The sequence below is a fragment of the Arabidopsis thaliana genome, chromosome 3 (assembly GCF_000001735.4).
Source record: "Arabidopsis thaliana chromosome 3, partial sequence".
Lineage (NCBI taxonomy): Eukaryota > Viridiplantae > Streptophyta > Magnoliopsida > Brassicales > Brassicaceae > Arabidopsis > Arabidopsis thaliana.
In genome coordinates this window covers 2,976,401-3,003,850 of record NC_003074.8, presented here as the reverse complement: position 1 = coordinate 3,003,850, position 27,450 = coordinate 2,976,401, and the positions used below count along the sequence as shown (strand labels likewise).

Below are 27,450 nucleotides of genomic sequence, written 5' to 3'. Positions count from 1 at the left end.
TTACAAACTCTTGGATAAAGTTTATAGTATACACCCAAACACATTTAAGAAGCAAATTATTGAAGTAAAACATTTTAAGATTAGAAAAAGGATCTAACATTGCGTTTATAGCACCGATGCATGTTTTTTGGAATTATATGCACCAAAAACGCCGAACTTATAACCCCACACATCATTTCCTCAATAATTTAAAATTTCATGAAAAATTATGAATTATTGACTCCTATCTTACTTCTATTTTGTTACCTACTATATTATCCATTTCATATATGTTGACAAGTTGACAATGACGGTGAGCTCCACAACAACCAAACAAAAAAGTTTTTCTTTTGTTTTAAAGCTCCAAAAAACTGACATGAAATCACTGGGATTAGATCTTATTGTCTCCCATTAAGGCAAATTTCATTAGATTTTCCCTTTTTGGAAATAATTTTCTTTTCGATTTATCAACTATAGTATATACCTTTTTTTACCCCCAAAAACCCAGGGATTATATATACGTAAATTATTTACATGCATGAATATGAATAGATACAGTAAATTAGTTGTTCAATAAAATATTTAAACTTTTTGCTCTCATCTCCAATGAGGACGCCACCCACGTTCTCTGTTCGTTAGCCATCACACTGTCAAATGGCAGCTTGTGTCAATCTTCTTCTTTCACAGTTCATGAACTTCACCTCCAATGGAAACCCGTTGCTCTCTCCTCTTTCTCTCTCTCATTCTCCTGTATTTGCCCAAACCCGGATCCGGATTTGGATCCTCCGGTCCGATTGCGGCGTCGTTCGGCGGCTCTGCTTTCTTCTGCGCCATTGACGCTAGTGGTCGTCAAGATGTTATCTGCTGGGGAAAGAACTATTCATCTCCTTCTTCTCCCTCTTCTTCTTCTTCTTCGTCGTCTATTGCTTCTTCCACTTCCGCAAGCTACAACATTCCGTCAATGGCGGTTCTTTCAGGCGGAGACGGGTTTCTCTGCGGCATTTTGTCGAACACTTCTCAAGCATTCTGTTTTAGTTCACTTGGGTCTTCTTCAGGTATGGATCTTGTCCCTCTAGCTTACAGGACTACTGCTTACTCTCAGATAGCTGCTGGAAACAGCCATGTCTGTGCTGTTAGAGGAGCTTACTATTCCGATCACGATTCTGGGACTATCGATTGTTGGGAGATAACTAGAGCTACGAACAACAACAGCTTAATCGCCAAGGAGAATCCTAACTTCTATGATCAGATTGTTAGTAATCTCGTCTTCAACAATATTGTTTCTGGTGATGGGTTTAGCTGTGGTGGAATCAGAGATGGTGGGATGCTCTGTTTTGGTCCCAATTCTTCTAATTTAGGGTTTAACACAACTTCTGATAACTTCCAAGTCTTAGCCGCCGGTAAAAACTCCGTTTGTGCTATTCTTAATTTATCTCGAGAGGTTAAATGTTGGGGAGAAGATGAATCTTTTGTCAATTCTCCGATGAATGATTCTCGATTCGTCTCGCTAACCGCGGGTCCTCGCCATTTCTGCGGAATCCGTGAGGATAATCATGAGGTTGAGTGTTGGGGAAACTCTAATTTCTCTTTGATTCCAAAAGGTTCTGGATTTAAAGCAATAGCTTCGTCTGATTTCATTGTTTGTGGTATTAGAGAAGAGGATCTTGTTCTTGATTGTTGGATGGTTAATGGTTCGTCCACATTAGCTTACGATCCTCCGTTAGAGCTCTGCAGTCCAGGGATGTGTAGAGCTGGTCCTTGTAATGAAAAAGAGTTTGCTTTCAACGCAAGTATACTCAATGAACCTGACCTAACGAGTTTGTGTGTAAGGAAAGAGTTAATGGTCTGTTCACCTTGCGGCTCGGATTGCTCTCACGGATTCTTCTTGTCAAGTTCGTGCACCGCGAACTCTGATCGGATATGTACGCCTTGCTCGCTCTGTCAAAACAGTTCTTGTTCGGATATATGTAAGCTTCATAACAGCAATTTTCCAGATAAGCATTGGCATCAACTACAGAGACTTGTTCTTATCATCGGGTCTTGCGCATCCGCTCTATTGATCATTATAATTGGTTGCTGTGTTGTGCCACGGATTGTCACTAGTCCTAATAAAGAAGACGGAGCAGCGAATCAATTCAAATCTTGCATAGGAAAGCCCGATTTAGACACTGATCAGCCACTTGAAAATGTATCCCCTGCTCCATCGGTAACGCCTTTTGCTCAAGTGTTTAGACTCTCTGAGCTTAAAGACGCGACCAACGGGTTTAAAGAGTTCAATGAGTTAGGCAGAGGAAGCTATGGGTTTGTCTACAAAGCCGTGTTGGCGGACGGGAGGCAAGTAGCGGTTAAGAGAGCAAACGCAGCAACCATAATCCACACAAACACTAGAGAATTCGAGACAGAATTGGAGATTCTCTGCAACATTAGGCATTGCAACATTGTGAATCTCCTTGGTTACTCTACCGAAATGGGAGAGAGGCTTCTTGTTTACGAGTACATGCCTCACGGTACGCTTCACGATCATCTGCACAGTGGGTTTTCGCCATTGAGTTGGAGCTTAAGGATCAAAATCGCTATGCAAACCGCAAAGGGTCTTGAGTATCTTCACAATGAAGCTGAGCCGAGAATCATTCATGGCGATGTGAAGTCTTCGAATGTACTATTGGACTCGGAATGGGTGGCGAGAGTTGCGGATTTCGGGCTCGTGACATCGTCGAACGAGAAGAATTTGGACATCAAAAGAGATGTTTATGACTTTGGAGTTGTGCTGTTAGAGATTTTAACCGGTAGGAAACGTTATGATAGGGACTGTGATCCGCCGGAGATTGTTGAATGGACGGTTCCGGTGATCAGAGAAGGCAAAGCGGCGGCGATTGTGGATACGTATATTGCGTTGCCGAGAAACGTGGAGCCGTTGTTGAAACTTGCTGACGTGGCAGAGTTGTGTGTACGGGAGGATCCGAATCAACAACCAACTATGTCGGAACTTGCGAATTGGTTGGAACATGTCGCAAGAGATGCATTGATCTTCTAGCTTCTTTTTTTTAATGAGTGTTATTATTCTTTTATTTATGAATTCTGGTGAAATTGTATAATCAAAAATATACATTCAAGATTTGAGAAAATAATTTTCAATGAGAGGAAACATTATCCAAAAACATTAATTGTGATTAATTACACTTTGCTCAGCTAAAATTTTCAAAGTTGGTTTATGAATCTTTGAAACTAAAGAGGTGCTACTTCAATTGTTCTGTTAGCTGTTTATATGAATTAAAGGAGAAAATTAATATATGAACAGATTATTTTTATTTAGTGTTTTTATATATAACCATTTTTAACAAAATATTTAGCTAATTAGTTCATGCACACATTTTGTCTACTATATATGCAGTGTTAGATGAACAAATTCGTTTTATGTAGTGATTGTGTTTAACCATTTTCAACTAACATTTAGCTACTTAATTCATCCACACAATTTGTCAGACTACATAATTCACATGACATTTACTGCTCTGTAATAGTATTAAAGGAAACAAATATGAAAATAACCTACTAGTAATTCTTTTGACAATATAGAGCTTTTCTTAGTCATAAAACAGCTTTTGTTTCAAAATTGGAAACGATCTCTCTTTTTGGGATCTTACACAAAGTACACATGTACGAAATTCCTCATTGATACATCATTCCTCATTACGAACCACACAATTAGATCTAACATATATATATTTGTTCCACTCAAATACAAATCTTGTTAGGGTAACATCACCTCTGAGGAAACGACAAAATGAAGTTAATGAAAGTATTTGGCTTTAGATGGATTCGTAGATAGTACGTGACACGTTGCTGATATGCGGACTTCAGATAAATTATCGGCTAGTATCATAAAGATAATGTAAGGGTCTAAGCATACTCACTAATTAACGAAATATCTTCTTAGAAACACCTGAGCTCGATCTATTTCAATCATAGTGACTCAAACCTAAGAAAATCTTTGACATATGTATATTACATTAGTGTTCCAAGAAGATGCTACGTTCGACGTCATATTTGTTATCCTGTAAATTATAACAAAGATGCATCAACATTCAACAGAGAACAAAGTTTAGTTTTTATATATATATATATGTCACGATCATAGGTCTACATAACTATAAATTGATACAATTGATTTTACAGATTTTACACAACATATGTATCCAACTTGATGATATATCCGGTCTGCCGTTTCCCACTATATATAGAGTATTTTATAATTGATTCCCATTTATTTTTCTTAGTTTATATATGTTCGTCTTTTGGAATTGCTTAATGAAAGTGTGTGCGAGTGGTTAGGTATGCGATTCTATTATGTCTCTTTATTTATTTTTGATTTCGAATCGCACCACTACCTTCGTATGGGAATGTTTCAATATGATATCTATCTGTATATGATCACGAATATAATTTGATTTTGATCAAAATCAACATGTAATATAATTTCACGTAATATCAAACATCCAATAGTTACAGTTTAATCTGGCTACTGAATATATATATATATATATATATATATCTTCCTTTGAAAGAATGTTTATATATTTTTATTCTTTGTGACGTTTTTTTTAGCTAATGGTGATCTCTTGACTCTAAATTCATACAAATTTTTTAAAAAATTAGCTTAGGGTTTTGAAAATATAAAAACTCTTTTAGGGCTTATGTTTTCTTTTTGGTCAACGGAGCTTATGCTTTTGTAGAAACACTAATTTTTAAGACATTAAAGTATACATCAGTTTTGTTTTGTGTTTTGGGTTAAACTTATACACAATTATTCAAAGACGACAAAACAAGTTTAAATATGAATTCCAAAATACCAGTTCATCTTTTCGGACTACTGTATATAAGAATATTATGTTGGCAAAAAGTAGGTTTATTATAGGTTAAAAATAAAAATAAAGTATAGCCTACTTTGTTAGGAATACATATTAAACTTCACACTAATTACTAGTAGATATTTAGGCAATATAAGTCTAGAAGCGGAAAGTAGACAATGCCTATTGCCTAGTATACATTTCGGACAGCACAAGTGACTTTTAACTCTTTAATCACACAGAAGACAGAACTATGCAATGATCGACAACTTCTTCACTCTGTAAAATATTTGGATTTCTCAATTAATGGTTTCTGAAAATAACATCATCTTTTTAAAGCATGAACAAATTAATCCTAATGTAGACCTAAATAAAAATCTTAAGACCATCTTTATCAGTAAAAACAAGGAAAGATTCTAAAAAAAAATAAAAATAATATTTTAATTAAAACAGATACATTAATTATTATTTAATAATTGAATTAATAGTATGATGACACTTGTCCAAATTGGATGAGAATAGTTTCTCAAAGTTTCTCGGAAGAGAAATTCAACTCTCCTTCTCTTCTACTTTTTTTTCCTTCTATCATACTTTTTCTTCTTTAATTATTTTTTTTTTTTATTGGGTATCTTATTGAGATACTTCAAATGGAGATGCTCTAATAATTAATGGGAATGTGTTTCTAATTAAAAAGATAACATCTTTCTTTCTATATTTTTGTCGTCATATAACACACCTCAACTCTTTTAAGTACTCGTGTTGAATTTTGTTTTTTGAAAAGACAAAACTCCTTATAATCAACGTAATTATTAATAACAAGGAGAAAAAAAGTCCAAAGAAAAAAAAAAGAAAGCTTTTTGGGAACATAAACACCATCGAAGGAGGGTGGGAGGTGTTTTATGTTCATGGGTGGAGCTTCTTGGCCAACCTGACCCCATTCATCATATCATTACCCACTTTCTTCTCCTAAATTATTCTCTCTTATCTCTCTCTCTCTCTTTTTATTTTCTTTCTTTCTTAATTCATCTAAACTCTCTCTGCTTTTGCTTTTCGTAATTCCTTACATTTCACTCAATATTAATCCCCAGAATCTCCGATCCACCCACAAATTTAGCAATTTTCTGAGATTTGATCATTTGGGTCACCAAAAAATCTTGTCTTTTTGATCTGGGTTTAACGCCAATAACATATGGGAAACATTAGCAGCAGCGGTGGTGAAGGTAGACGCCGTCGACGGCGAAACCATACGGCGGCTCCACCACCACCTCCTCCTCCTCCTTCTTCTTCTCTTCCTCCACCACCTCTACCTACAGAAATCCAAGCTAATCCCATCGTTTTCGCTGCCGTTACTCCCTATCCTAATCCTAATCCTAATCCGGTTTACCAGTACCCTGCTTCTTACTACCACCATCCTCCCCCGGGAGCCATGCCTCTTCCGCCGTACGACCACCACCTCCAACATCATCCACCGCATCCTTACCACAACCACTCTTGGGCTCCCGTGGCGATGGCCAGATACCCTTATGCTGGTCACATGATGGCTCAACCGACTCCTTACGTTGAACACCAGAAAGCCGTCACGATTCGTAACGACGTTAATCTCAAGAAGGAGTCTCTTAGGCTTGAACCCGACCCGGATAATCCGGGTCGCTTTCTCGTCTCCTTTACGTTTGATGCAACCGTCTCCGGAAGGTAGATTTCACTTTCTCCCTTTCGTTGATTTCGTGATCCATTTGAGCAGATAACACGTGAATTTTGTTGTGTTCTTCCTCGTGACTATGTAATTTGGATCTTCTTATTGCAATTTGATCAAATCTTCTTCATGTGTAATTGAATTAAGCTTATGTTATTATGTTGGACTTGTGAAAAATAGGATTAGTGTCATTTTCTTTGCTAAAGAATCCGAAGATTGCAAACTCACAGCGACAAAGGAAGATATACTGCCACCTATCACTCTAGATTTCGAGAAAGGACTTGGTCAGAAGTTTAAACAATCATCTGGTTCTGGTATAGACTTTTCGGTCTTTGAGGACGTTGAGCTGTTCAAAGCGGCCGCAGACACAGAGATCTATCCATTAGCGGTTAAGGCAGAAGCAGCTCCCTCAGGTGGTGAGAATGAAGAAGAAGAAAGGTCGGGGTCGAAGAATGCGCAGATTACTCAAGCGGTTTATGAGAAGGATAAAGGAGAGATTAAGATTAGAGTGGTGAAGCAGATACTATGGGTTAATGGAACGAGATATGAGTTGCAGGAGATTTATGGGATTGGGAATACAGTTGAGGGGGATGATGATTCAGCTGATGATGCTAATGATCCTGGTAAAGAATGTGTTATATGTTTGTCTGAACCACGAGACACCACTGTTCTTCCATGTCGACATATGGTAAGTGAAAGCTGATGATTTACTACTATTATGTGATGATGGACATATATATAGATGTTAAAAATTGTTTGGGTTTGGTGGTGCAGTGTATGTGTAGCGGATGTGCTAAGGTATTGAGGTTTCAGACAAATCGATGCCCCATTTGCAGGCAACCTGTTGAAAGGCTTTTGGAGATAAAAGTTCACGGTAACAACGGAAGCGGGAATAACACCGGACAGGGAGAAACAGTTGAACAAGAGTAGCTAAACACGGCCGAGTATGGATTGAAATGCCATCGAAATATTAGTAGTATATGCATGTTTGATCCTTGTATGTTAACAACAAAATGTGTGATTGTCAATTCATAATATAGAGATTACGAAATCATTTGGAGTCATAATGACACAATACTTGAAACATTCTTCATTAGATACAACAACAAAGTAGGCAGTTTCTTACTTAGCTAGTTGCTCAACCGGAAGTTGCAGTGGCAGGTGAAGCCATTTTAGTTGCAATAAGACAGAAACTTAAACATGGAAAACACGAGATATAGTAGCGGCAACATGACATTCAATTATATAGCTGACCCCTTCGTTTCTTATTTAAAAGGGGCAATCTCCAACGTTTTGTGGTCAAATGGGCCTGCATTTCTTTTTATCCGCCTCTACTATTGGGCCCTAAGCCCGAGTTTTCCGGTTTCGTAAACAATAGGTTCATCATACTTGTGTAATTTCAATGTTTTGGAAAATTCGGTTCACAGCTTCGTTAAAACATCAATCATCTCATATCTGTGACTCGTAGTTTGGTTAAAAAATGATCCCAAAAAAGAGAGAGACAGATCCAAAAAATCATCTCATATCTGTGTCTCTCTCTTTGTTTAAATTTAAAATGCTTGCCGTAGACAAAACATACAAATACGAGGCTGTAATAAACAAGTATTTAATATAATAATAAGGACAAATAAACGGACCAAATTTAGGCCGAGAAAATGGGACATTGTGATATAATCTCAAAAAGAATTGAAATTTGTATGATCGATCAGATATCTCAATTTCAGGAACCCAGAAAGAGGGACTTGTCTTTTACCTCCAAAGGGTTCCTGCCGTTTCTTTTCTACAATTTTTCTCCTGCTAATTATCAAATTTTTCTTCTGATTTTCATTGTTTGTTAGAGATTCTTCTTCTCCTCTGCTTTTCTATTCTCTGGGAGCTCGATGATGGATGATAAAGCTCGCAAAGAAGAAGAACATCATGTGTCTCACCAACATAATCATTCTCCTCTGCAAAGGGTCTCTCGTTAATTCCATTCCAATCTTGTTTCAATCTATCTTCCATTGATATTGATATTGTTTATAAATTTCTTTCTTTTTTTATTTTGCTCATGGTTTTGATTTTGTTGGTTATCCTCAGAATTTCATCAATCTTCCATGATTTTAGGGTTTAGGGGTTTAGTAGATTGTTTAAGTCGAGTCTCTTGATAAAAGATTAGGCTTTTAAGTTATTTGTCAAAGATCATGCCTTTTGTTTTTTTGGAATCTGAGAAATTGGATTTGAAATTAATCTTTCTTTGGTGTTTGCAGGATGGAAATTCTGCTGAGATTGCACAAGGACAAGAGCTATCATCACCGGGCCGAGACCTATGGAGGCGAGGTCTTGTGTTAGATTTACCATCAACAACACCTGAAGATACTACAAGAGATGATCTTTTTAGACGAAATGCATCTTTAACTTCAAGTCCTGTTGCCAAAAGAGTCAACTTTTCTCCAATGTCCAGCCCTAGAGTCGGACAACGTGGTGCATCCTTGAGTCCTTCTTCTTCTACTTCTTCTTCTTCAAGAAACAAACCTAATAGCCTGAAGAATCTAATCCCCAAGTTAAGCTTTAAGAACCGGAACAGCAATAACGATAATGTGGATATCGAGAAAGCCGCGGATTTGGGCTTTGTGTCCTCCCCTTCTTCAGGAAATGGCAGGGACAGGTCTACATGGACTCTCACTAATATTTTAACTCCAAGATTGAAGAAAACTGAGTCTCTTCCTGTAACCCCTATAGCTCACTCAAATCCTGAGTCCACTCACGGGAGATTTGCCGTTGATCTAGTTACTTCCACGGTGAGTAACTTGACGGATCGTTTCATTTAGGTTCTCATGTGAATTCTATTGTGGTTTGTGCTGTTATCTCATTGGCAAGGGACATTTTATTGTCTCGTACTTCACCTTGGTCTCAGTAGAGTAATCTTAAGTGATGCATTGTGCTTGTAAAATAAGTTTAGCTAACTAGGTTATCTTCTGCTTCACTTCATTGTTGGTTTGACCAATTATTTTTATAAAAATGTTTTCCCAACAGAAAAAAGGGCCTCCACTGCCTATCCACCGTTCACGCTCTGTCCCAGCATTCAACAAAGATGGAAGTCAAAGGCAATTAGGTGTTTTCCGGGTGATTCCAACTCCAAACATGTCTCCAACCAGAAATACTATTAAACTTAACGGTTAGAAATTGTATTTTTTCATTTGATTTTTAAAGCCAAAAAGACATGAAAGTTTGATATTTTTGTGATTATATCCTTGTAACAAACCCTGTGCCTTATATTAGTGAAATGTTTCAGACGCGAATGTTGATGGAGCTGAAGATGTTCCTGAAGAAGAAGCTGTGTGTAGAATCTGCCTTGTAGAATTGGGAGAAGATTCAGAAGCCTTCAAGATGGAATGTTTGTGTAGAGGGGAACTAGCTCTTGCCCACAAAGAATGTACAATCAAATGGTTCACCATTAAAGGAAACAGAACATGTGATGTGTGCAAGCAAGAGGTTCAGAATCTCCCTGTGACCCTTCTTCGCATGCAGAATTCTCGGGGTAGTATTGGAGCTCCAGACGCCGAGGCTGCACACTACAGGCAAGTCATAGTCTAAACCATACCTCTTGAAAAAAATTCAAATTGTTATGTATATTATTGACCGGTTCTCGTCCTCTCAGTTTATGGCAGGATGTTCCAATTCTTGTGATTGTAAGCATGCTTGCATACTTCTGTTTTCTCGAGCAGCTTCTGGTAAGATTTAGTGAATTGTTTACTCTTACACTTGTTAGTATAAAGCTTTTGTAACATCGTCTTGTTCTTAATACTTTTTACAGCTTACAAAAATGCAATCTGGCGCCATTGCAGTTTCTTTACCATTCTCGTGCGTTCTTGGTCTTTTTGCTTCGATGACGGCAACAACAATGGGTAAGAAATGATTACAGTAAACAGTTCACCCTCAAAAAGTTTTGCCTCCCAATAGTTCTGAGTACACAAGCTATCAGATTAATTGATTATGTGGTCATCGATGTGCAGTGCCGAAGAGATATGTCTGGATTTACGCTACAACTCAGTTCGGTCTTGTTGTTTTTTTCTCTCACATTTTCTTCACATTGGTGAGAGTTTTTTTATCTGTTAAGAACAGAACAAGACACTCTGTTTCGTATTCTAACTCTCAGTCTATGTCGGTTATACTTGTGCAGGTTCGCATGCAGCCGGTTGTGGCCATTCTCTTAGCCACTATCGTTGGGTTTGGACTCACCATGAGCGGTACAACAGGTATAGTCGAGTTTTCGAAATGGAGGAGAAGCAATAGGACAGCTGAACTTCCAAGCAGTAGTCAAGTGGATCAACCACTGGTTGAGACAACAGATCAGAACATTTCTGGATCAAGAAACTGAAAGCCAGAGGTCCGTCAATACTAATCATATGTTCCAGTAGTGGTCTATGATCTCGATGGAGATCCATCTATTTAGAGATGTGAGAACAGATTGGTCATGTGAGTTAAGTAGTGGTAGTTGACGAGATTAAGGCTCGATTTTTGGGGGTCTCTTTTGTGTGTGAATGTGAGTGTGAGTGTGAGTGTATGTATATCATCTGTTGTTTTCTTAAAGAAAAACAAAAAGAAGAAGTTTTGTATCTTTTAGTATATTAAACTATTGGGCTTTTATAAAGTCTTGCAAATTCGCTACGGCCCATAAAGCCCAACAAGTTTTAAAATTAATGCGTTGTCCGCCACCGCCAAATATGTAACTAAATTCCCTGATTTTATTTGTCTCCTGTGTGTCAATGTCAACGCCGGAAAGATGAAGAAGACGATTACGAAGAAGAAGCAGAAGCAGCTGTCGTCGACGCCGGAATTGACTCATAATCCGTCAATTCCCTATGATTTTCTAATGCACATCGTCGCATGCATCCCAAGATTGTACTATGAGTCTCTCACTCGTCTCCAAGAGCTTTCGATCTCTCCTAGCTTCACCAGAGCTTTACAAGGTAAGGTCACAGTTGGGCCGCACAGAGAGTTGTCTCTATGTTTGCTTCGATATGGAAAATGGTCTAAACTGGTTCACCCTCTGCCGGAAACTTGATAAAACCATAACCGGTAAGGAGAGTGGTTATGCTTTGGCTAGAGTCCCAATCCCGCATTCTCCTAATGTACGATTTTCGAGTCTCGTGCGGTTGGCTCTGATATCTACAACAATGGGGTAAGCCAAGATAGGTTCAAGTTAAGAGCTTGCTCCTCGAGCGTCTCGATTCTGGATTGCCGGTCTCACACGTGGCGCGAAGCTGCAAGCTTTCCGGTGGAGCTCTATGATGCTTCTGCTGGCGTCCTTTATGGAAAGATTGATGTAGCAGGAAATTCCCCAGATAGGAACTCCATGACGAAATCTGTCGAGGTGTTCAAGTTGGACATAAAAACACAAGTTTGGGATCCTGAGCCTATCCATTGCAGAGAGACAAAATATCATTATATGGAAGCTAGGAGAGATCGAAAGCTCTGGTGAAGCTAGGAGAGATCGAATCAAACTATTTAGAGATGTGACAACAGATTGGTCATCTAATCTGGTAATTCGGGTTCCAGGACGAGGATCGCCAAGTGGCCATCGTTGCTTCTTCTTTTTCTTCCCTGTGGCTGTAGATATATTTCGAGGACATTACGATGAGATTTTAATTTCAGTGTCTTGATTGTTAATTCTGTTTGCTCAGGATCTGTCACTGATCTTTGAAATTAAAATTTGGCTTGCTTTTAAAATAAATAAAAAATCATATTTTGGCTGGAAAATAATAGCACACTGCCGCAGACACAGCAATCAATTAGTTTGACGCACATTTTGACAGATGAATCTATGCACACGAACAACATGGAGAAAAGTCGATGCAGGAAGATAAGACTTGAATATTCTTGACATTAAGAAGAAACTCTCGTAGAAATATCAGAGAAGAAGAGTAAGACACAAGCACACACTGGATATTGACTCGGGTGATAAGTACTAATGGGTCCTTTCGTAGGGTTCATCTCATTACTTCAGTACACTGCACAGAGAACAAATGTTTGTCTCGTTAAACAAGTTTTTTCAGAGTGAATAACTATAATCGAAACGTATGAGAGAAACTTACTTGTATAAGTATGCAGCGATACCCAGAACAATACACAACAAAACAATATCGATACAGAAGTTCCGGCTAGATCTCAGCTGTAAACAAAAGACAATGCTTTTATATTAGGTATCAAGAACAGACCTATGTGGCTGAGAGTCCAAGAAATAGATTCCAAACTTAAATTACCTGGTTCACGGTATCTTTAAGTCTAACATTGGTGTTCTTAAGATCGGAGGTTGCTCTGTCCACCTGTGAGCAAGTTCAGAAAGTTCAGATTACAACTAACCAACACAGAGAAAGGAAATGGAGTTTGGGTGGTGTCTTCTACCTTTGTGTCGATTTCATCCATCAGTGGAACTTGTCTATCCAGTTCCTGTAAGAGTCGTGACATGGATCATCATCAGCTCAAGTACCGAATAAGGGAAGTGTGTTAACAACTTTACTTAAACAAACTCACCTCGTTCATATCAGAAGCCATGTTCTTCAAAGCATCTAACCCTTCGGAGATCATGTCAAGACCTTGTTCCTGATTTATACTCAAGTAGACAAGTCATATATATAACCACCAGAGTTTACATGAAACAGAAGAGTAGAATGCAACAAGATAAGAACATGACTTGCCTGTTTTATTTTCCGCATCTCATACTCCTGCCTGAATTGGCTAGATTCATTTGATTCTTGAAAGTAATCATCGTCAAAACGCCCATCTAACATTCACAATAGAGGTCACTCAGTGATATTGAACTTCAGGTTGCTCGTAGACAGAAAATGAGATTAACAGCTCATATGATTTTGAGATAAGCCGAACATTATAGTACAATCTACAAGAGACAAACAAAGCTACTTCATTTGAATCACCTGAATCAAATTTGATATCAGGACGAGATGTTGTTGAGGAGGGAGTCCAAGCACTAGTGCTTTTAGGGCCACCTGCTGTCCCATCAGGTATGGCTTCAATCCTGGCTGGAAGAGCGAGCACCAAATCATTTCTCGCAGCAAGCTCTTCGGTTGTAAGGCCCTTAACCTAACAATGTATAGATTGTTACCGAGTCTGAAAAAGTTAAATCCTTCAAAACAATCATATAACCTCAACCAAGCTACTGATATAACTAGAAGCAATGTAAGGAAGCTAACCCGCTTGACAGCAAGTCTTTGCAACTTGGGAACTTCCTCTGACAATCGTGCCTTGGTCCGGCGGATCTCAGCATTCATTGCAACAGCAGCAGCCCTGTTTTTCTCCTTCGTAACAAGTTCAGCTTTCTGCAAATCGAAAATTTTCATGAACCTCAAAATATTCTCAAACTAGAAACTGGTAAAGCATTCAAAAAGATTTTCATTCCCATCACGAAAACTCGATCACAGTATACAAAATCAGGACTAATCGCGACCTATTTTCAAGTTTTTTGACTGAATTGGACTCATGCATCCATTTAAGTCCGGACCGGAAAAATATCAAACTCTATGTTCAACATTGTGATGCAAACAGAAAGAAGAGAAATAATTACCTCGAGAGCGGTCTCGATTTGGGTTTCGAAAGCTCCATAGAGACGAGCAAAGGCATCATCGCCGGAGATATTGGCCTCCCGCTGTTTGTCGACATCGTACTTGTCGTACTTCTTACAGATCGAGTCAACTCTAGTCAGAATATCGATCACAGTCATCTTCTTCCAAATCTATCACAAGAAGCTCCCAGATCTGAGCTAAGAAGGAGACAATCTCTGATTCGGAGAGGAAGAAGACTTTAATTTGTGAAATTTTGAATCGCTACAGCCTTTCTGGAACTGGTTCGGCGACGAAAGAGAGAGAGCCTGAAAGAAAAATTACAGCCTGTAAACTAATTTCCGTATCAGCACCCACACCTTTTATTTCTTTAATATTGACCCCAACATTTATCCGGAAGCCAAAACATTTTTCCTTTTCTTTTTAGTCTGAACATTCTTAATTTTTTCTTTCAAATATGTATTTACTCACTCTAATGGTGTGATCAATAATATAATACTTTGCGTTTTATGATATTAACGCTATCTATCAAATTCTAAACCTTTTTATACAAAAATAATTTCGTCACAATAATAATCTTAAAAATATTTTACAAAATACACTTTTTATATTCATTTTTATATCTCCAAGATTGTTACATGTGTTACTTCTAATAACGATATCAAACTATTCAAGTTTTGTACAAACTCATCAACTATGATTATGTAGTATGACATCAAGAAGTTACCAAAAAGAAATTGTCGAATGATTTTTAATGGCATTGAATCCAAAAGAATGAAACGATTATAAGCATTTGATAAATAATTTTTCATTATTATTTTAAAAAACAAGATTTCCACGAGGATGTAGATCATTAGAGAAATTGTGTCATTATCAATATTAGTATCCATATCTAGTCTTGCAAAATCCGGTTTGAACATGACCATGGTGAAGGGGTCGGGACCAACACCGAATTCACTATAAAGTTAGTATTCCTGTCTTCCATGTTGTTTTTGAAAACTTAAAACATCACAAAAAACATTCTTATAAACTAAACAAATCAATCGATTATTAAAGTAAAAAACATCACACAAAAAAAGTTTCCAAAAACAATATTAAGTAAAGTTATGAAAGACGATTTTTAAGTAATGTTGAAGACTTATGAATTGTGTATTATAGTGAAAACATATGTGTCCGTTTTAATAGATCAAGTGAATAACAGTTCAAAGTCATACAAATATTTTGAGATGGTATTTCAAATGCATTTTGAAACAAGGTGGATCTTGAATTATATTTACAAGTATTTACTTTTGATGAAAAATCTCTAATTTAATAATTGCATATGAGAATTTTTTGTTTTGTTTGAGAATAAATTATTTCTATGATATAATAATTTTATTGAATTGTATAATTGATTTGTTATCATTTTGCATATTTTCAATTATTTAACCATAAAAATGTTTATTCCAAATGGGTCAACCATTTTATTATTTTGCTATATTTTCGTTTTACTAGTAGTCTAATATCACATTAAATTTTATTTTATTTTAACCAAACGATATCATTCAAATTTGAATTGATAATATAAAGTTTTTTTAAAATATACCAAATTAAAAGGGTTGAAAATACATTTAAAAATATTCATTTGTCAAGTAGGATTGGTTGGTACTTAGTACTACAATTAAAATGATTTGCCAAAATCAAAGAGAAATAAATTTCAATTGTCAAGCGGGGTTGATCAGTTGTAGAAGTAAAATGCATGCCAAAATCGAAGATAGAAACAAATCCTATAGTTTATAATTTGCAAAGTAACCCCATTGACCAACCTTGCTGTTACTTATGGCTATGAGTCTTTTCTTGGCAAAACTCGTCTTCAAGCTGTCTATATTTTCTCCGGCGAGCGGTGCTGATAACCTCGTAGCTCCGAAACGCCGCCATGGCCGCAGAATTTGATGTAAGTTCTGTCCCCTCTCTGAATATCTCTCTTTGTCTACCTGTGTTTCCTTGTCTGAGATCAAATTTTTCGTTACTCACGATGAATCGCTAGATCTGCGTTTGACTCTGTCTCAATTCTGCTTTCCTACAATCGTTTGCTACTCTTTCACGCGTGGCTCGTAATCTTATGTGTTGCTTGAGTCTGATCTTCTGGTTTTGATGCATGATGTTCCGGTTTAAGATTTGCGATTGCGAGCTTTTTTTGTTTATGTTCGAGCATTTTGGTCAATACGTGTATGATTGTTGTAACGCTTCTTAACGATGGATGATCAAATTCTCTGAAATTTAGCATGGGTTAGGACCTAGCACAATTGGATCGGTAAAGTTTTGTTTTTTCTTTAGAATTTCATACATTTTGAGTTTGAGGACTTTGGTTAACTTCATCACTTTCATCTTGATCTTGCCATGGAATGTCAAGTTTTTTCATTTTTGGCTGTTTCAGAGTTTAAGGTTCATGGTGAATAACGAATATGATGGTTTATACATTCCCAAATTGTACAATCTATGGATATTATAACTTGTGGTATTCGTTTCATGATATTCGTGCTTGTCAGTGTTAGTTAATCTGCAGTAATCTGTCACTTAACCAAACTCTTGCAGTAATGGTCTTTGGTAGTTAGTATACCTTGTGTTCTGTCTTACGGGCCAATAAGATTGAGAAGCTAGTTAGTATACCTTGTGTTCTGTCCTTTCAAGTTTCATATATTATATTTCTCAAATCTTCTTGTTTCTTCTTGCATCTAGATTTCAATATATGTTACTAATAAGAACACAATGAACAGGGAAAAATCGAAAGCAAAGGGCTAAACCCGGGACTGATCGTCCTTCTTGTAATAGGAGGGTTGCTACTGACATTCCTTGTAGGAAACTTCATCCTTTACACATACGCACAGAAGAATTTACCTCCGAGGAAGAAGAAACCCGTTTCTAAGAAGAAGATGAAGAAAGAGAAGATGAAGCAAGGCGTCCAAGTTCCTGGCGAGTAGCTTTTGTTATATGTTGTCGGGATTATCCTTTGATGATAACTCACTCTGCTGGACTAGAACTTGTATGACTCCGTTACTCATTAGTTTTTTGATGTTTTCGATGTAGCATGCATGATATTTTCTTGAGTTGACAATCTATAAGCTTTACTGAGATAATTTCATTAGAAGACAAAATATGAAACTGATTGTTTTTTTGCAATTAATCAGAAAAGTCAACAAAGCCAACATTGACCTGCACAAGCAAACACACTAACAAAAGATATTTTGAAGTTCCCAAATTCATAATCGTTAGCTGTAGTACTAAAATTAGCAATCTAAATCTCTAGACAAGTCAGGACTGATGATTTCTGATGGTCTTGGATTCTTCTGGTGAATATATTATATATAAGAATAACTAATCAACTGAGTCAGGTCTAGTTTGCACAGACCACCACCTTGGCATGACTTGATGATACGAACCTTCAGAGATTTGGATCATTTTGGTGTTGCAAGATGGAGTCTATGAAAGAACTTACTATGTAGATGTTGGAATAATTAAGGATTATGTAAAGTTGTTTAAACATGGATACATGATGACTCCATAGGCCTTTTCATCCCAATGATCTGCTTTCTTGCCTCGTGATCAGTTTTGTTATGTTGGCTCCATGAGACTGAGAGATCCTGATTCAGGTCCTCTTCATGCTCATCATCTGTAGAAACATCAAGAAATGTTTTACGCTGTGAGAGACTGCTTGTCTTTGCATAATCTAAAGTTTGATCACCGCCAAAAGAAATGCAAGCAAGCAAATGATTTGGAACGTTTCTTTAGTTCAGTTCTTGTCAATGAGAAAAATTCACAATGAGATTTCAATTGCACCTGAACGGTCCAAGAGAGGAAACTCTGTTAGGCGTCTAACGCAGACCTTAAGTGCTTGAAGCTCAGCTTCCTTCTCTTGGAGTTTGGACTGAGTAGTTTGTAGTTCAGCTTCAAGCTCATTGATCTGTCCTTCTTGTTGTTCGATGAGAAGGTGGCTTAGTTTCTTGTCCAGCTCTGATGCCGATATTCCACCACATTGGTATGACTCAGCTCCATTAACCAAATCCTTACATTCCTCCATAACATCACTTGTCTAAGGGGAAAACAAAATAAAAGATGAATATAAGCTTCAGCCATTGAACCCACCCAACAGCATAATGAATTGTTGGAAAAACAATCCAGATGAAATTCACCTTAATAGATTTGAGAGGAGACTCTAGGAATATATGTCAATGGAAAAAGATAAAAGCACACTCACCTCAGCCAAGTTCAATTTCTGCAGCTCAGATTCAAGTTCCATCTCTAATTGTTCCATTTCTACTGCCTCTTGTTCTGGCTCCTCAGTTAGGACGCTGCTAGCATATTCTCCATCATTGCCTGACTTGATATCGAGAGATACTCTACTCACCATCTCTGATCTATTGAGATCTATCTGGCCAGATTTCTCAGAACTTGCTGCACAGCCACGAAACTTGAAACCCTGTAAAGATTTAATCCTAGAGAGTTCATCTTTTAGCTCTTGGATGACTTTGGTAGTTTCTTCTGTTGCTGCATGCAGCTTACTGATTTCACCTTTCTCTGCTGACATCATATACATCATGCAGACACCCAGTGCTGAGCTGAAAGAGGAATGATCTGAAACACAGAAGAATGAAGCTTCAATAATGGACAATGCCAACAGGAATATGAAGAGTCATTGTTTTACTGAAAGAAGTCCAACAAGGTACAATCAAACCTCAAAGCAGTTAATCACCATAACATTGAACCCATAAATAAGGCTTATTAGATGAAGCATTTATGGGGACTTAATAGATGCAGTAAGCGAATTAGCACTTGGAAAACACATAGATAAGGCTTATTCTACTCTATAGAAGCATAGGCAATAAGTGATTCCCCTCTTATCCAACCACTATAACCACAAAGTCTCTTGCACTCCTACAAAATCTAGAGGTCTGAAGATTTACCGATCAAAGAGTACTTTTTATCACTCAAATCTCAAGAAGTCTAGGAAGCAAAACCTAACGCCATTATATATCATTCTATAACACAAGATCCCTGAAAGCTTTTCCCCAAGATTAACACCACTATATATCATTCTATACCACAAGGTCCAAAACTAGAAAAACTCAGCACACGATCCAATCATCAAATAAGACAAGTTCAGAACACTCCAAAAACTAACTTAAGATCCAAATTTCCCATCATGCAAGTGATAACAACCTCACTACAGATATGTCTTCATCAACCGAGATTCCATTCATACTTCATTTTCAAACCGAGAATGACAGAAGAAATCAATCAGAGTTCTCGAAAGAGTATAAGCAAAACCTTGATTACTATAACATGACCCACGTTTTGAAGCAGAAGCAGCACCCAAAGTTTTCGTCTTTTTCGAGCAAACCTCACTCTTCATTTCAAAAGCACCAACATTTCCAGATCGCTTCTCGATCTCACATCCCCCACTATTCTTTTTCTTCTTCTTCTTCATCAATCCACGAACCCTAACTCTACATTTCACCCCTGAACTCTTCCTAAACCCAGGAGAAGACCCGGATCCTGATCCTGAGTTAACGGTAGACCCGGAACTAGAAAATCGGAAAACGCCATTGGTTTTGTCGCAAGGAGAATCGAGAAATCCAATGCTCACAGGAGGAGTGACTGGTTCCTGCTCTTCAGCGTAATTCTCGGGAGTAGGAGAATCTCGAGAGAAAGGGTTGAATAAGCGTTTGGCTACAAAACCAGTGGATCCAGCAATGGCTGCTCCTAGAATAACTTGCCACATCTCTAACAATTCGTAAACGATAAACCAAAAGTGGAGTTAAGTCTGAAGTGTTTAAATCCGACGGAAACAGAGTCGGAGAAAGTCCCGATGTGTCAGAGACAGAGAGAGAGAAGAAGAAGAAGTGAGATTTTTTTGTTTTTCAGCGGCGGTGGGTCACACCATCACATGTTTCCCGCTTTTACACACAAATTTCCAAATTTATTGGTTTCTTACCAAACCTATCAGATCTAATTTAGGCTTTTTGTTTTATTTGGGCTTTAATAGGCCCATTTATTTAACATCTTTAATGTATTGCTCTTATAGGCTTTTAGCAACTCCAATTTTAATATTGGTGTTCAAGTAAATGACTGTAATACCCTTAAAATTATATGAAATCAACCAAAACACCAAACCCTAATTGTAAAACCCAAAATCTGCAAGAGTCTCTCTGGTTCTTCGATTCTTCTCGGTATCTATTCGCCGTCGTCAGTGTCATCGCCGGCGTTTTTAATTTCGTCTCTATTGTTACCATTATTGCTGCCTTTTCCTCTCCTCCGGAAACGCTCTCTTTCTCTATTTAGGTACGACTTAGTTGTAATATCTTCTCTTGGTAATTTTCTCTACTGCTCTGTTTCTTCTCTTTGGCGTTCTCCCTTTTTTTTTCTGCTCTAATCGAATAGTACTCAGCTTAAATTTATTTTCTGATGTTTTCAGTCTATGTTGATATGATTCCATTGCCTTGTATTGAGAGTTTTATGGTTACTTGACAGATGGAGAAAAGCTCATATTTTCTGTTTGGTGGAACAAACTTCAATAAGAAGAAGTTTGCTCCTGATTTTGCTAAATTCAAGGTGAGTTCTGCAGCTGATGTGTTATTTAAATCAGCACTACTCACTCCCACTCTTTGTTCTTATATTAAAAATGTCTCATTGATGTGTTAGAATTCTACGGAGGATGATGATTCCAATAAGAAAGTGAACTTCTTTGTGGAAGAAGAAGAGGACACTGAACAGCCGGAGGCGGAGAAAGTTATTGTGTCCTCTAAGAAGAGGAAACGAAGATCTTCTAATTCTGGTAAGTCTGAAAAGTTAAATTATTGTTTCCCTCAGGTTTGTGCTAACTGTGTCTTGATCTAATTTTTTGATATGTTGAAATAGTGCCAGTTGAAGGATTCGATGTGTTCAAGAGCTCAAAGAAGGCACGTGCTAAAGGTAAAGCAGAAGAACAAATCACAAAGAATGAGATTGTAGAGAATCCCAAGAAGGAACTTAATCGTCAAATGGAGGTATTGGAGTTGTTTTTAATGTTGTCTCTGTTTCATCAAAGGCAAAGTGTGACAGATTCATGACTTTGTTTGCTCTTTTATAATGGCAGCGAGATGCTTTGTCGAGGAAACAGTACAGCATTCATGTTTCCGGTAACAATATTCCACCGCCGCTTAAAAGTTTCGCAGAGTTGTCATCCAGGTGCGTGGAACTGGATTGTTTCTTTACAGTAGTTTGATATTATGCTCATAGTATTAGTGGTTTTGTAGTTTAGGTATGTATTTGTTGTTTCATGGACGTTGAGTCTATTGACATACTCTAATTATGTGTTTAGATCTTCCTCTCCTCTGGGTTTTTATCTTAATGCTTAATCCATCTACAGGTATGGCTGTGAAGGATACATATTACGCAATTTGGCTGAACTAGGATTTAAAGAGCCTACCCCAATCCAAAGACAGGCTATTCCAATTCTCCTATCGGTATGGTCTTATTCACTCCTTTTCCATTTATTACACTGGAGTCACTTAAGAGCAGAGAAAGAACTCCTTTGTCCAGATTATTTTGTGAATTCTTTTATGGGGTATCAGTTCTAATATTTAGTTTTATCATCTTTTTTCTTTATCCCAGGGTCGTGAATGCTTTGCCTGTGCTCCGACTGGGTCAGGAAAAACCTTTGCTTTTATTTGTCCCATGCTTATAAAACTCAAGGTATTAAATTGTGTTTGCCCTTAAGACCCTCCAGATTTCGCCGATCCTGGTTCTTGACTCATGTTTATGAGTTTTTTCTTTGCTGTATTAGCGCCCTTCAACTGATGGAATAAGAGCTGTTATCCTTTCTCCTGCTCGGGAACTGGCTGCCCAAACAGCTAGAGAAGGAAAGAAACTTATTAAAGGAAGCAATTTCCACATTAGATTGATGACTAAACCCCTTGTCAAAACAGCTGACTTCTCAAAGCTGTGGTGTGATGTTCTCATATCAACGCCGATGCGGTTGAAAAGAGCAATCAAGGCTAAAAAGATTGACTTAAGCAAGTAAGTCAATATCATATGTTAGAATATAAACATTGTATTTCTATTTGTGTTGTGCCCATATTCATCTTTATCTCTGTTGAATACAGGGTCGAGTACCTTGTCCTTGATGAATCTGACAAGCTGTTTGAGCAGAGCTTGTTAAAGCAGATAGATTGTGTGGTTAAGGCTTGTTCAAATCCTTCGATCATACGTTCATTGTTCAGTGCTACTTTGCCCGATTCTGTTGAAGAACTTGCACGTTCCATAATGCATGATGCTGTTCGTGTTATCATTGGCCGAAAGTAAGTATAGAAAACATGATAGTATGATACTGAAGCTTATTATAGATACTTCACAACATATTTTGAAGCAAAATGATCTTACCTTTTACTATTCAATATAGAAACACAGCATCTGAAACCGTCAAGCAAAAGCTGGTTTTTGCTGGAAGTGAAGAAGGGAAACTTCTTGCTCTTCGCCAAAGCTTTGCAGAGGTAAGTTCACTTATCTTAACAGTATGATCAAGTTAGTCCAATACCTTTTGTAATTCCTTTTCTACTTGGCAGTAGAGTCTGAATCCACCGGTACTGATCTTTGTACAAAGCAAAGAACGAGCAAAAGAACTCTATGATGAACTGAAATGTGAAAACATCAGAGCCGGAGTCATCCATTCCGATCTCCCTCCGGGAGAGGTAAAATCATCTTTCATGTAGTCATCAAATAAAGTTTGCTCCTCTATGGAAAGTATAGAGATATATAAATTGATATGAAACAATTTACCATTGGATGCTGCAGCGGGAAAATGCAGTTGATCAATTCAGAGCGGGAGAAAAATGGGTTTTGATAGCCACTGATGTGATTGCCAGAGGTATGGATTTCAAAGGCATCAACTGCGTGATAAACTATGATTTCCCGGATTCAGCTTCTGCATACATCCACAGGATTGGTACGCATATTATTATTACTAGAGCCTTTGTATCTAAATCTTATATTCTCTGTTCTATGAGAGTCATTTTTGATGATGAGTTGATGTATTTGGCCTCTTTTAATACATTTCAGGACGGTCTGGGAGAGCGGGAAGGAGCGGAGAAGCGATAACTTTCTACACGGAACAAGATGTGCCTTTCCTAAGGAACATAGCCAACACAATGATGTCATCAGGCTGTGAGGTTCCATCGTGGATCATGTCTTTGAAGAAGAAGAAATGGAGGAAGCATAGGCCGAGACGTGATTCTATATCTACTAAACCAAAAGCCGATAAAAACGATACAGATGAGTAACCTCAAATTTTGTCTTTTATATTTCTTGTTGTTGTTACATTGATGAATTAGTCTTGGTCTTTTGGATCCAAAACACTTTACACTGGCTAGAATCGGGAATCTAGTAGAATCGAACTTAGTTGTCACTTGGATCGTACTACGAAATACATATGTAACTCAAACCTAGTTACTATTCGATTGTGAGACTTCCGGTTTTTCATGTCGGATTCAATGATTTCTTAAGATGCATTATACCATAAGTTTTGGTTTGGTATAACTTTAAGAGCGATGTATATTATTTGGGTTGGGTTTAATCAAACCGGTTTTCTCCGAATTGGATAATACTTAAGTTCTTGCTTAGCTGGGGCATCACTCCAAATAATTATTGGAATTAAAGAGTAATAAATATCAATGATCTTCTTTGTTAAAATAAACGAATCATGACAACCAAATATTAGCTCAAAGTTAAGAAGGAAAGAGAAAAAACAAAACAATTGATTACATATTTTTCTAATTTTACAAAATTTGGGACAATAAAATCTATCAAACAATCTTAATATCATTTGTTCATAAGAAACAAAAAAAATTAGATTGGACCGACGGAGAGAGAGAATGATCCAAAACTCTGACTAACAAAACACAAGACGTGTGCATTATGTATATGTCTTTTCTAGATAATCAATTCCATTTTGAGGTTATTAACTAATATACAAAACAATACTTATGATTTACATCTCATATAAATAAATAAGTTTATGCACATATTAAGATTTCTAAGAAATTATATATTGAAGCATACCACAACGACCACATGTATTATGGTACATTAAAAAAAACAATCATGGTGTAGATACACGATTTTCATGATTAAAAAACCAAAAAAATTGAATCTATTATTGAGTGAACTCGTACGTTCCACTTCCAATTGTTTAAGTTCACAAAAAAAATCAAGATTGACCTAGTTTACAAAATCTTAGGGTTATATTTTCAGCATTTCAATAATGATTAAATCATGGTAATGAGTAATTAAGCATCATTAAGAGATTTAAAACCAATTAATCTCATTAGCTGCGGAAGCTGTTAGTTAAGAGCAAAAAAAAAGCGCCAAGCTGTTAAAAGAGGAAATCAAAGTAGGGCCCACAAAAAAAGCAGCCCAATTAGTGGGCTCACACACACACAGAGACAGAGACAAATACTCTCTCTGCTCCAAATTCCTCTCTCTCTCTCTCTCTGAGTTCTTCTCAAGTCAGGAAAGATCAAAACTTCGACCCATTCAAATTCTCATTTCCAAGGAAGTCTCACATTGGCATTAAAAGGAACTTAAAAGGCGTGTTTTTGATGGTTTAAAGTTCAGTTTCGAGCTTCTCTTCTTCAAGATCTGCTTTTACAGGTTCGATTCCTCTTCTATCTCCCGTTTCCAGGCTAAAGAAGGTTCCTTTCTATTCAATTCAACTGTTTTGACTTTTGGGTTTGATCAAAGAATTTAGCTATTATATTTGTGACATCAGAGAATCTGTTGCAATCCGTGATTTTGGAAATTTTTTATCATCTGAACCAACATTTTTCATCTGAGTAGGAGGATCAAACATAGAACGGCGACGAGATGGTTAAAAAAGCGAAATGGCTGAAAAACGTTAAAAAGGCTTTTAGCCCAGATTCAAAGGTACCAGCTTTGCCTTTTGTTCTAATCACTATATTGATGTGAAATTCATGTCTTGTTGTGGCTTATCAAGTCCTATATTTGTTGTCTTTTCTTATAGAAGTTGAAACACGAATCTGTTGAGTGTCAAGATAGTGTAATCTCTTACCCTGTCTTGATAGCCACATCCAGAAGTTCTTCTCCTCAGTTTGAAGTTAGAGTTGATGAGGTCAACTATGAACAGAAGAAGAATCTGTATCCTCCTTCTTCAGATTCTGTGACTGCTACTGTTGCACATGTTCTTGTAGATTCTCCTCCATCTTCTCCTGAATCTGTCCATCAAGCTATAGTTGTTAATAGATTTGCAGGCAAGTCAAAGGAAGAAGCAGCTGCCATCTTAATCCAGTCTACGTTTAGGGGCCATTTGGTATGTTGTGGCTTGATCAGAACTTGTCTGCTTAGTCAATCATGCATTATACCTTTGGTTGAATTTTTTCTATCTTTGAGATACAATGTGAGAGAACAGGGTTTCTTTTTCAAATGTAACGTTTTACTTCTATGGTTTCTCCAATGCAGGCAAGAAGAGAATCGCAGGTGATGAGGGGGCAGGAAAGACTTAAGTTACTGATGGAAGGATCGGTTGTACAACGGCAAGCTGCAATTACTCTTAAATGTATGCAGACGCTCTCTCGTGTACAGTCACAAATCCGATCTAGGAGAATCAGGATGTCAGAAGAGAATCAGGCTCGACATAAGCAACTTCTTCAGAAGCATGCCAAAGAGCTAGGAGGCTTAAAGGTCTCACTCTCTTGTTTATCTCAGATGCAGTTTTCATTTACTACTAAAAAAACTCCTTTCAAACTACATAAATTGGTTGAGTGATAGTAACATTCTACTGCATTACTCGTGCTTAAATTCGCTCTTTACTAACCTGCAGCTTTTCATGCGGTTGTTTAAATTTATCGTTGTCTCTTCTGATGTAATCTGGTAATGCAGTATCCTGTGATTTTTTTGTTTATTGCTAAGACTAGCTCTTTCTTCTGTAGAATGGGGGTAATTGGAACTACAGCAATCAGTCAAAGGAACAAGTTGAAGCAGGTATGTTGCACAAGTACGAGGCAACAATGAGAAGGGAAAGGGCATTGGCTTATGCATTCACACATCAGGTACTTCCATGTATACCTAACTCAAATTTCTCTGCATAATGGCATAGAAACTTGCAAGAACCTGAATAGTTGCCCTTGTTGACAAAGCAGTCCTTAAATGTTGCTTAAGATTCCTGAGGCCTGAAGTTTGATATCTATCTACATAACTCTAGCTAACATAATTGGATATGGTTTAATGCTTATGATTATATCCGACTCATCTTTGCAGCAAAACTTGAAGAGCTTCTCGAAAACTGCAAATCCGATGTTCATGGATCCTAGCAACCCGACTTGGGGTTGGAGCTGGTTAGAGAGGTGGATGGCTGGCCGGCCATGGGAGAGTTCAGAGAAAGAACAAAACACCACCAACAACGACAACTCCTCGGTTAAGAACTCGACTAACCGTAATTCCCAAGGAGGAGAAACAGCAAAATCTTCAAACCGCAACAAACTCAATAGCTCGACTAAACCCAATACCCCATCAGCATCATCCACAGCCACCAGAAACCCGAGAAAGAAGCGGCCCATCCCATCGTCCATAAAATCCAAAAGCAGTGATGATGAGGCCAAGAGCTCGGAGAGGAACCGTAGGCCCAGCATTGCTAGGCCATCGGTTAGTGATGACGAGACCCTGAGTAGCTCAACTGCTAGGCGTAGTAGCAATCTGATTCCTACAACAAAATCAGCACGAGGCAAGCCCAAGTCTCAAACCTCATCACGAGTAGCGGTGACCACATCCACAACAGAGGAAAGCAGTATATTACCGGAGAAAGCACCAGCAAAGAAACGGCTCTCCACCTCGGCTTCACCTGCACCCAAACCCAGACGATCCTCCGCCCCGCCAAAGGTGGAAAAAGGCGTTCTCAAGGCAGAGAGAACGCCGTGACCAACCGAGGTATAGTAATTCATCATTATATGATTTTTTGTCGCAATGAATATGGAGTTATGAGATTGTGTATCAAGTATAAGCAATGTTGGTTACAAGAAAGTGTTACGTTGATTCATTTGTGCAGTGTAAGTCTCTCTATTGTTTATTTCACTCTTTCATATATTAAAGAAAACTAGAATAATACTTACAACTTGAAGAACTCTCTTGTAGTCTTGTGTCATTATGATCGTGTTGGCAGTGAAACGCATATTTTGTTGACGTTGCCAACTACTTCTTCATTCTCAACTCTCTATTAGTTCTATTCAAGATTTTAACACCAAGTTTTTGAAAGATAAAGAGTATACACAACTCTCAGTACTAATGGATGCAAACTAAATGTAACTGATCCGAATTTAAACCATACCAAAATTATTGATTTGATAAAACCGAA

The 27,450-nt window shown here is 37.6% G+C and overlaps 9 protein-coding genes across 14 annotated transcripts; 7 read left to right on the top strand and 2 right to left on the bottom strand.

The window, feature by feature from the left end:
* Positions 1–396: 396 nt before the first annotated feature.
* CCR1 (CRINKLY4 related 1) lies at positions 397–3,137 on the top strand. The gene has a single exon (NM_111813.4). It carries the CDS (start codon positions 686–688, stop codon positions 3,011–3,013), a length of 2,328 nt encoding a protein of 775 aa, NP_187589.1. The 5' UTR covers positions 397–685; the 3' UTR covers positions 3,014–3,137.
* A 2,458-nt stretch (positions 3,138–5,595) lies between these two features.
* Positions 5,596–7,672, top strand: LOG2 (RING/U-box superfamily protein). Of its 2 annotated transcripts, NM_111812.4 has the most exons (3): positions 5,596–6,518; positions 6,700–7,207; positions 7,294–7,672. In NM_111812.4, the coding sequence occupies exons 1-3, from the start codon at positions 6,016–6,018 to the stop codon at positions 7,447–7,449; spliced, it is 1,167 nt and encodes a 388-aa protein (NP_566356.1). In that variant the 5' UTR covers positions 5,596–6,015; the 3' UTR covers positions 7,450–7,672. The 2 variants fall into 2 exon arrangements, with proteins under 2 accessions (NP_566356.1, NP_850547.1); NM_180216.1 differs by having other exon boundaries at positions 5,661–6,518; positions 6,700–7,573.
* A 484-nt stretch (positions 7,673–8,156) lies between these two features.
* AT3G09760 (RING/U-box superfamily protein) lies at positions 8,157–11,197 on the top strand. Its single transcript, NM_111811.3, has 8 exons — positions 8,157–8,474; positions 8,766–9,296; positions 9,532–9,673; positions 9,791–10,076; positions 10,157–10,229; positions 10,313–10,403; positions 10,512–10,591; positions 10,679–11,197. Exons 1-8 carry the CDS (start codon positions 8,400–8,402, stop codon positions 10,874–10,876), a joined length of 1,476 nt encoding a protein of 491 aa, NP_566355.1. The 5' UTR covers positions 8,157–8,399; the 3' UTR covers positions 10,877–11,197.
* AT3G09750 (Galactose oxidase/kelch repeat superfamily protein) lies at positions 11,172–12,196 on the top strand. The gene is made up of 2 exons (NM_111810.2): positions 11,172–11,680; positions 11,770–12,196. Exons 1-2 carry the CDS (start codon positions 11,406–11,408, stop codon positions 11,978–11,980), a joined length of 486 nt encoding a protein of 161 aa, NP_187586.2. The 5' UTR covers positions 11,172–11,405; the 3' UTR covers positions 11,981–12,196.
* SYP71 (syntaxin of plants 71) lies at positions 12,187–14,495 on the bottom strand. Its single transcript, NM_111809.5, has 9 exons — positions 14,081–14,495; positions 13,710–13,835; positions 13,434–13,599; positions 13,197–13,282; positions 13,033–13,101; positions 12,904–12,948; positions 12,762–12,824; positions 12,594–12,670; positions 12,187–12,509 (listed from the first exon to the last, which is right to left on the bottom strand). The coding sequence occupies exons 1-9, from the start codon at positions 14,234–14,236 to the stop codon at positions 12,497–12,499; spliced, it is 801 nt and encodes a 266-aa protein (NP_566354.1). The 5' UTR covers positions 14,237–14,495; the 3' UTR covers positions 12,187–12,496.
* Positions 14,496–15,860: 1,365 nt separating this feature from the next.
* AT3G09735 (S1FA-like DNA-binding protein) lies at positions 15,861–17,453 on the top strand. Its single transcript, NM_111808.4, has 2 exons — positions 15,861–16,008; positions 16,832–17,453. The coding sequence occupies exons 1-2, from the start codon at positions 15,991–15,993 to the stop codon at positions 17,033–17,035; spliced, it is 222 nt and encodes a 73-aa protein (NP_566353.1). The 5' UTR covers positions 15,861–15,990; the 3' UTR covers positions 17,036–17,453.
* On the bottom strand, positions 17,257–19,991 carry AT3G09730 (POLAR LOCALIZATION DURING ASYMMETRIC DIVISION AND protein). 3 transcript variants are annotated; one of them, NM_001202920.2, is made up of 5 exons: positions 19,404–19,983; positions 18,310–18,686; positions 17,892–18,144; positions 17,613–17,724; positions 17,396–17,494 (listed from the first exon to the last, which is right to left on the bottom strand). In NM_001202920.2, exons 1-5 carry the CDS (start codon positions 19,831–19,833, stop codon positions 17,449–17,451), a joined length of 1,218 nt encoding a protein of 405 aa, NP_001189849.1. In that variant the 5' UTR covers positions 19,834–19,983; the 3' UTR covers positions 17,396–17,448. The 3 variants fall into 3 exon arrangements, with proteins under 3 accessions (NP_187584.2, NP_001327813.1, NP_001189849.1); NM_111807.3 differs by having other exon boundaries at positions 17,257–17,724; positions 19,404–19,988; NM_001337840.1 differs by having other exon boundaries at positions 17,258–17,724; positions 19,380–19,991.
* Positions 19,992–20,232: 241 nt separating this feature from the next.
* AT3G09720 (P-loop containing nucleoside triphosphate hydrolases superfamily protein) lies at positions 20,233–24,079 on the top strand. Of its 2 annotated transcripts, none has more exons than NM_111806.7 (13): positions 20,233–20,393; positions 20,583–20,663; positions 20,754–20,886; positions 20,970–21,097; positions 21,187–21,278; positions 21,460–21,556; positions 21,705–21,785; positions 21,877–22,109; positions 22,196–22,390; positions 22,492–22,582; positions 22,658–22,780; positions 22,884–23,034; positions 23,148–24,079. In NM_111806.7, the coding sequence occupies exons 2-13, from the start codon at positions 20,583–20,585 to the stop codon at positions 23,366–23,368; spliced, it is 1,626 nt and encodes a 541-aa protein (NP_187583.2). In that variant the 5' UTR covers positions 20,233–20,393; the 3' UTR covers positions 23,369–24,079. The 2 variants fall into 2 exon arrangements, with proteins under 2 accessions (NP_187583.2, NP_001326599.1); NM_001337839.1 differs by having other exon boundaries at positions 20,233–20,422; positions 23,148–23,630.
* Positions 24,067–27,279, top strand: IQD1 (IQ-domain 1). 2 transcript variants are annotated; one of them, NM_001202919.2, is made up of 7 exons: positions 24,462–24,737; positions 24,924–25,010; positions 25,108–25,413; positions 25,563–25,784; positions 25,924–25,965; positions 26,033–26,152; positions 26,361–27,266. In NM_001202919.2, exons 2-7 carry the CDS (start codon positions 24,951–24,953, stop codon positions 27,015–27,017), a joined length of 1,407 nt encoding a protein of 468 aa, NP_001189848.1. In that variant the 5' UTR covers positions 24,462–24,737; positions 24,924–24,950; the 3' UTR covers positions 27,018–27,266. The 2 variants fall into 2 exon arrangements, with proteins under 2 accessions (NP_187582.1, NP_001189848.1); NM_111805.3 differs by lacking the exon at positions 25,924–25,965 and having other exon boundaries at positions 24,067–24,737; positions 26,361–27,279.
* Positions 27,280–27,450: the final 171 nt, after the last annotated feature.

What these genes read in the sequence shown, in the direction of transcription:
- CCR1 (NM_111813.4), top strand. Translation starts at nt 686, where the DNA reads ATGGAAACCCGTTGCTCTCTCCTCTTTCTCTCTCTCATTCTCCTGTAT.
- LOG2 (NM_111812.4), top strand. Translation starts at nt 6,016, where the DNA reads ATGGGAAACATTAGCAGCAGCGGTGGTGAAGGTAGACGCCGTCGACGG. An exon ending in GATGCAACCGTCTCCGGAAG is followed by an intron (nt 6,519 to 6,699) that starts GTAGATTTCACT and finishes TGTGAAAAATAG; the next exon opens with GATTAGTGTCATTTTCTTTG. An exon ending in TTCTTCCATGTCGACATATG is followed by an intron (nt 7,208 to 7,293) that starts GTAAGTGAAAGC and finishes TTGGTGGTGCAG; the next exon opens with TGTATGTGTAGCGGATGTGC.
- AT3G09760 (NM_111811.3), top strand. Translation starts at nt 8,400, where the DNA reads ATGATGGATGATAAAGCTCGCAAAGAAGAAGAACATCATGTGTCTCAC. An exon ending in TTGATCTAGTTACTTCCACG is followed by an intron (nt 9,297 to 9,531) that starts GTGAGTAACTTG and finishes TTTTCCCAACAG; the next exon opens with AAAAAAGGGCCTCCACTGCC. An exon ending in AAATACTATTAAACTTAACG is followed by an intron (nt 9,674 to 9,790) that starts GTTAGAAATTGT and finishes GAAATGTTTCAG; the next exon opens with ACGCGAATGTTGATGGAGCT.
- AT3G09750 (NM_111810.2), top strand. Translation starts at nt 11,406, where the DNA reads ATGAGTCTCTCACTCGTCTCCAAGAGCTTTCGATCTCTCCTAGCTTCA. An exon ending in CTGATATCTACAACAATGGG is followed by an intron (nt 11,681 to 11,769) that starts GTAAGCCAAGAT and finishes CGAAGCTGCAAG; the next exon opens with CTTTCCGGTGGAGCTCTATG.
- SYP71 (NM_111809.5), bottom strand. Translation starts at nt 14,236, where the DNA reads ATGACTGTGATCGATATTCTGACTAGAGTTGACTCGATCTGTAAGAAG. An exon ending in AAATCGAGACCGCTCTCGAG is followed by an intron (nt 13,836 to 14,080) that starts GTAATTATTTCT and finishes TTCGATTTGCAG; the next exon opens with AAAGCTGAACTTGTTACGAA. An exon ending in TGGATGAAATCGACACAAAG is followed by an intron (nt 12,825 to 12,903) that starts GTAGAAGACACC and finishes ACTTGCTCACAG; the next exon opens with GTGGACAGAGCAACCTCCGA.
- AT3G09730 (NM_001337840.1), bottom strand. Translation starts at nt 19,833, where the DNA reads ATGTGGCAAGTTATTCTAGGAGCAGCCATTGCTGGATCCACTGGTTTT. An exon ending in AGAAATTGAACTTGGCTGAG is followed by an intron (nt 18,145 to 18,309) that starts GTGAGTGTGCTT and finishes TTTTCCCCTTAG; the next exon opens with ACAAGTGATGTTATGGAGGA. An exon ending in TCCTCTCTTGGACCGTTCAG is followed by an intron (nt 17,725 to 17,891) that starts GTGCAATTGAAA and finishes ATGTTTCTACAG; the next exon opens with ATGATGAGCATGAAGAGGAC.
- AT3G09720 (NM_111806.7), top strand. Translation starts at nt 20,583, where the DNA reads ATGGAGAAAAGCTCATATTTTCTGTTTGGTGGAACAAACTTCAATAAG. An exon ending in CTGATTTTGCTAAATTCAAG is followed by an intron (nt 20,664 to 20,753) that starts GTGAGTTCTGCA and finishes TTGATGTGTTAG; the next exon opens with AATTCTACGGAGGATGATGA. An exon ending in CCGATCTCCCTCCGGGAGAG is followed by an intron (nt 22,781 to 22,883) that starts GTAAAATCATCT and finishes TGGATGCTGCAG; the next exon opens with CGGGAAAATGCAGTTGATCA.
- IQD1 (NM_001202919.2), top strand. Translation starts at nt 24,951, where the DNA reads ATGGTTAAAAAAGCGAAATGGCTGAAAAACGTTAAAAAGGCTTTTAGC. An exon ending in AAGAGCTAGGAGGCTTAAAG is followed by an intron (nt 25,785 to 25,923) that starts GTCTCACTCTCT and finishes ACTAACCTGCAG; the next exon opens with CTTTTCATGCGGTTGTTTAA. An exon ending in TTATCGTTGTCTCTTCTGAT is followed by an intron (nt 25,966 to 26,032) that starts GTAATCTGGTAA and finishes TTTCTTCTGTAG; the next exon opens with AATGGGGGTAATTGGAACTA.